Source organism: Octodon degus, unplaced genomic scaffold (assembly GCF_000260255.1).
Source record: "Octodon degus isolate 3935 unplaced genomic scaffold, OctDeg1.0 scaffold00079, whole genome shotgun sequence".
Lineage (NCBI taxonomy): Eukaryota > Metazoa > Chordata > Mammalia > Rodentia > Octodontidae > Octodon > Octodon degus.
The window spans coordinates 6355675-6361888 of NW_004524655.1; the positions used below are offsets into that span (position 1 = coordinate 6355675).

The 6214-nt window shown below is 48.6% G+C and overlaps 1 protein-coding gene across 1 annotated transcript in view; it reads right to left on the reverse strand.

The window, feature by feature from the left end:
• The window catches only part of Srsf9 (serine and arginine rich splicing factor 9), a 5452-nt gene extending 2810 nt beyond the window's left edge, over positions 1-2642 (reverse strand). Inside the window, exon 1 of the mRNA XM_004636342.2 lies at positions 2328-2642. Coding sequence (XP_004636399.1) covers positions 2328-2515 — 188 coding nt within the window. The 5' untranslated portion in view covers positions 2516-2642. The remainder of the gene's footprint in view (positions 1-2327) is intronic.
• Positions 2643-6214: the final 3572 nt, after the last annotated feature.

The following is a 6214-nucleotide window of genomic DNA, read 5'->3' on the forward strand; positions in this document are numbered from 1 at the left end:
CTTGACTGGCAAATGCAAGGATCTGAGTTCAATCCCCGGTTCCGCAAAAATAAATAAATTAATTAATTAAAAAATAATTTAAAAAATCAAAACCAGGATCTTGTACTTTGGTTGAAAATGTCATAGTGTTGAATTAAACTTCACAGCTGTCTCTCTCTCTCACACATACACACAAACACACACGGTTTTCTAACAAGTAATAATAGATTGACATACACAAAAAGAAACACAACAAAAAAATAATGAACTGATAGACTAATTTTGAGGAAAGAAGATTTTGACAGCTTTGGTTTTTTAAAATGTATTTAGGACAGGGTCTACAGGGTCTCACTACATAATTAGATTTGTAGTGATTCTCCTGTTTTCAGCCTCCCAAGCACTTGGATTACAGGTGCACGCCACTACACCCAGTCAGAATCAAGGGGGGGCTGGCACAGCAGGCTGGGGATGTCAGATTATTACTAGCCCATTAATACTCTTCTGTAAAGCTTACACAAAGAAAACCCTGCCCCAATTTTTGAGACAGGGTCTCACTATGCAGTTCATGTTGGCCTTGAACTCAAAAGCAATTCTGCCTCAGCCTCCCAAGTGCTGGGATTACATGCCACCACACCTGGCCAAAAAAACCCATTTAAGAAATCCAAATGAGTGTTTGGAGATGAAAACAGAACTTTTTAAGTGTGTCTTCTCACCAACGTTTGGAGAACTACACTGCCAAAACCACTGAGAACAATTTCACCAAGAGGAAATTTCTTTAAAAATTTTTTTTTGTGGGTGCTGAGGACCAAACTCTGAGGCTTTTACCTGGTAGGCAACTGCTGTATCACTGAACATCTCTAGTCCACATCCACTGCAACCTTGACTATATGCATGGGAGGGGCAGATTCACTAAGGTTTGGAAACAAACTAATTTAAGCCATTCTTTTGTCACTTAGTATTCGCCTATGGTTAAATACTTTACCAAGGTTGTACATCTCTATAAAGTGATTAATCTGCCCATCTCACAGGGTTGTTAGAACTAAATAAGACACCAGTATCCAAAATACTTGGTTTGAAATTTGTCACGTAGTGATAGCAAAATACAGCTTTTCTATCAGGAAAGTGTGAGGGGAAAAATAACAATGTAACTTATCCCACAGCAAGTATGTACTGTAAGGACAAAACTTGGAGGTTAAAATCCTATCTTGAACCTTACTAACCAACTTTATCAACCCTCCATATTCTCAAAGTCTTAATCTGTAACGAAATTCACACAACATGGTCCTTGACACTGTACAATGATTCAAAATACACGATGGCTGTTACTAACTGGGGACCAATTTTCTCCCATTTAAATGTAAAAATGCCTAGTTCCACTTCGGAAACAAATGTTGAGACAATAAGATTGAGCCCTGTGAGTGCAGTCATCAAAAGACTTGAGAGCTGACTGCCACCTCCACTTCAGATGCTCTTTTGGCCCAATCAATACCTCCACCCTAGAGGACACCCTATAGAAAACGCTGGCAGTGAGACAGAGGCAAAGCCTTCCACTACCCCGTGTCTGGAAAACGGGGTAGACTAACCCCGAATGCAGCGCCCAGTACAGTGCAGTAGCTTCTAAGAAGCACCAACTGCAGTTTTGAAAGTTGGTCTGGGGCGGGGCATGGTGACAGAACTACATACATAGCGCGACCATCTCTCAAAAAGAAAGAAAGAAAGAAAGAAAAGTTCTTGGTCATTTCATAGCCAGAGGGCCAATAATATTTGCATAAACGACAAAAAAAAAAAAAACCGGAAGCGGGTCCACAACTCTGGGTCCTCTTAACATCTAGCAAAGCCTCCCCTCGTGCTGAGGGAATCTCCACTCTTTCCTAAACGCCAGGCGCCGGGTCTGCGCGGAGGGGCGCGCACAGGTGAGGCAGCTTCCGCCGGAGACCCCCTCACACCCCACCAGGCCTCGCTGCCCGCGCTCTCCCCTTCTCCCGCTGCGTCCTCTCCAAACTGGCGTGGGCCGAGGCTCCGAGGCGGGCCCGCTTCCCCTTCTGAGGGCGACTCCCCAGCCGCGAGGAAGAGAGCGCTTATTTTCCCCATCCTTGAGGCGCGTTTGGGCGGGCTCTGCCCTCGAAAGGCTCAGGTTTTGCGTTTTTAAGTATAAAAATAAAGGAAGTGACGACGGACCAGGGAATGGCCCGAAGCCCTCGAGGAGAAGAGGCCGCTTCGTCCACCCGGGGGCGCCGCGAGGGGGGTCTGCGCTGAGGGGGAGGGGAAGGAAGGCGGGGAGGGGGAGGGGACGCGGGGGACGGCCCAGGCCCCGGCCTGCAGGCGGGCGGAGCCGGCGGGGGCCTCACCGAGGGTCCTCGAAGCGCACGAAGGCGAAGGGCACGAGGCCGTGTCGGTTCTTGAGCTCGATCTCGCGGATGCGGCCGTACTTGTAAAACAGGTCCTCCAGGTCCTTCTCGCGCACGTCTGTCGGAAGGTTCCCCACGTAAATGCGCCCGTCGCCCTCGCCGCCGCGCTCGTCCGTCCAGCCCGACATCCGCACCGCCCGACGCCGCGGGCCCGCCGCAGCCCACGTCGCTCCGCTGCCGCCTCAGCCCGGGTCCCCCGCAGCGTCCCCGCGGGCTCGCAGGCGCTCAGCCGCACTGCATTGTGGGAACGCGGAACGGAAGCGAAAGGGTCGGCGGAGGCAGCTCGAAGCCTCTTAAAGGGGAAGCGGCCGTGAGGACTGCGCGTGCGCAGGCGCCGGCGCTCTTTGTAGGTGTCGCCGTGCTCCGGGGCTGAGAGGCAGTTTAGAGCTCAAATACTGTTCGTCCCACTCTGGCGCAGATGGGGCGAGAGGCTTAGGCTAGTGTTTCTCCCTCTGTAGCGCCGCCTACTGCGCAGACCGTGACAGAGCTGAGATGACGCGGGAAGCGTCTGGGGCGAGCCCGCGAGCCTGGCTGCCGGGAGCGCGGAGTCCCGGGCGGGCGCAGCCTCGGGTCAGTGGCCCGCATTACAACTACTTAGATGGCATCTAAAGACGAGGGTGTGAAGTCGCTGTCATAACTATGACAGCCCTCAGTGCGGAGCGCTTGTGGCATTAGTGCTTTTCGCCCTTATCCAGGATGAGCCCCCCCCACCCCGCGTTTCAGTTGAGAAACCCGAGGGCTCAGACTGGGGTCAGGATTAGAGCCAGCGCCTGCCCCTCCAGTGTGCCGAGTGCGGGACTTCAGCAACCCACAGGGACGTCCTGTCGGACATCAACCAGGCAGTCTTCGTCTAAGGTTTTTTTGGTTTTTTGTTTTTTTGTTTTCCGGAACCGGGGATTGAACTCAGGCCCTTGCACTTGCCCACTTGCCAGGGAAGTGCTTATTCCACTGAGCCATCTCCCTGGCCCCTAAGGTTTTTAATATTAAAACTGCAACCTCATCGGGCATGGTGGCGCAGCCCTGTAATCCAAATACTTGAGAGACTGAGGCAGAAGAATCTCCTCCAGTTCAAGGCCAGCCTGGGCTATGTATATAGTGAGTTCCAGGCCAGCCTGAACTACGTAGCGAGACCCTGTCTCAAAAAAAAAAAAAAAAAAAAAAAAAAAAATCAATCAGGGGCCGGGGAGATGGCTCAGTAGAATAAGTGCTTGCCTCGCAAGCACAAGGGCCTGAGTTCAATCCCCGGTTCCGAAAAAAAAAAAAAAAAATCAGGGGCCAACGAGATAGCTCAGCGGACTAAAGCACTTGCTTAGACAAGATTAGGCAAACTCGGGCCTCGGCTCGAGAGTCCAGGACATGGTGGCACACGCCTGTAATCCCACCGCTGAGGAGGCTGAACACAGGAGGATCACTATGAATCGAAGCTGCGTAGCGAGACCCTGTAACAACCAAATACATTTAAAAAAAAAAAAGACTGGCATGATGGCACATGCCTATAATCCCAGCACTCCAGAGGCTGAGTCTGGAGGATCACTGAGTGCGAGGCCAGCCTGGGCTGGGTAGCAAGACCCTCTCTCAAAAAGACAAAAATAAAATACAAATGAAAATTCAATGGATTGGTAGATAAAGAGATATGATAAAGCAAATATAGAGCGGGGGAGATAGCTCGGTGGCTTTAAGCACCTGCCTGGCAAATACAAGGTCCCAAGTCTAATTCTCAGTCTCATAATAAATAAATAATAATTTTAAAAAGCAAATGTAGTAGGATGTTAACTGTAGATTCCAGGTGATGGGTGTTCGGTGACCCATTCTTTCAACCTTTAAGGGACTTTTTTTTTTTTTTTTTTGCTTTTTGTTTTTTGAGAAAGGGTCTCACTGTATAGTTCAGGGTGGCCTTGAAATCACCATGTATCCTAGGCTGACCTTGAACTCGTGGTGATCCTCCTGCCTCAGCCTCCTACGTGCTGGGATAGCAGGTGTGTGCCACAACACACAGCATCATTACCCTTTTTTTTTTAATTTTTATTTATGTGTGTGTGTGTGTGTGTGTGTGTGTGTGTGTCCAGCTCAGCCCACCAGGGGGCTGGCTGGCTGGCATGTGGTGCTGGGGGATTGAACCGCGGTCCCTGTGCTTTGCTAAGCTTGTTCTAAGTAGGCGCTTTAGACCACTGAGCCATCTCACCAGCCCCTTTTTTTTCTTTTTGAGACAGCATCTCGCTGTGCAGTTCAGGCTGGCCGTAAGCTCACTTTGTATCCCAGGCTGGTCTCAAACTCACAAGATCCTCCTACCTCAGCCTCCTGAGTGCTAGGATTACAGGGATGCACCAGCACACCCAGCTCCAAATGTCATTTTGAGTTTAACGATGCAGTTTTTATAGGAGTTTATATATCCTACAGGCATTCTAAAGCCCAGGTGAGAAAACATACTTAAGTGTATCAATATTCTCTCAATTCTATCACTTCTTTTTTTTTTTTTTTTGGTGGAACCGGGGATTGAACTCAGTTCCTTGCACTTGCCAGGGAAGTGCTTATTCCACTGAGCCATCTCCCTGGCCCCCATTTCTATCACTTCTATGTGATTGTTGCCTGAAAAGCTTAAGAAAACACACACATGAACACACACACAGGTATAGTTGCTCATGCCTGTAATCCCAGCAGTTGGGAGGTTAGGGCAGAAGGATTAAAGTCAGCCTAGACTACATAGAGTTCAAACCCAGGTGTGGTGATGCATACCTGTAATCCCAACACGTGGGAGGCTGAGGCAGGAAGATTGTTGAGAGTTTGAGGGCAGCCAGGGCTACAAAGTGTGTAGAGATATAGATTTGAGAAAAAAGCGGGATGTCCCAAGAGAGCAGAAAACACTGGACTGAGCCCGAGGAGGGTTGCTGTCTGTTTGCAAATTCCGGGAAACCTGGGACCCAAGGCAACAGATAACAGCTTCTCCTGCAGGCGCTCTGTCCTTTGATCCCTTGCTTGGGATGTTAGCGGCTAGCATTTGGGTGAGCCCATTGTTAGGCAAATGGTGAAAGTTAATAGAGATAGTAGTTTGTATTCAATTAGATAATTATGCACATTCCTTAGTCTGCCCTTACTCCTCAATAAAAGTGAGATGCTTCTGAGGCTCAGGGCTCACTTGGAGAGAGACTAATCTCAGTGAGACCTCTGAAGCTACCTTCATCAGGTCTTCTCGTCATTTCTTTTGGCGCCGACCCCGACCCGTAACATACAACAAAAGTGAGTTCAAGGCCAGCCTGAACTGCACAGTGAGACCATTTCAAAACAAAAGCATAGTGAATTCAAGGGTATTCTGAATTATGTAGCAAAACCCCGTTTCAAAATAAATAAATAAAACAAAAAAGCTAGACTTGATGGCACAAGCCTATAATCCTAGTACTGGAGGAGGCTGAGGCAGGAGAATCTCAAGTTTAAGCCTAGCCTGACATTTTTTTTTTTTCAGAACCAGGATTGAATTTAGGCCCTTGTGCTTGCCAAGGAAGTGCTTAGTCCACTGAGCCATCTCCCCGGCCCCTAGCCTGACAGTTTAGTGAGACCTTGTCTTTAAACACAAGTTCTGTGTGAAAGCCCTAGATTCAGTCCCCAGTACTAAAGAAAAAGAAAAGAAAGCACCCATGGGATCAAATGTAGAAAGTCTCACTGTATAAATGTGTAAATTACCTCCAGTGATTTAACAGACTCTTTTGTTTATTTATTTATTGGAACTGGGGATTGAACTCAGGCCCTTGCGCTTGCCAGGCAAGTGCTTATTCCAGTAAGCTATCTCCTTGGCCCAGACCATTTGTTTAATACCTGTTGCTGTGCAGAGTATG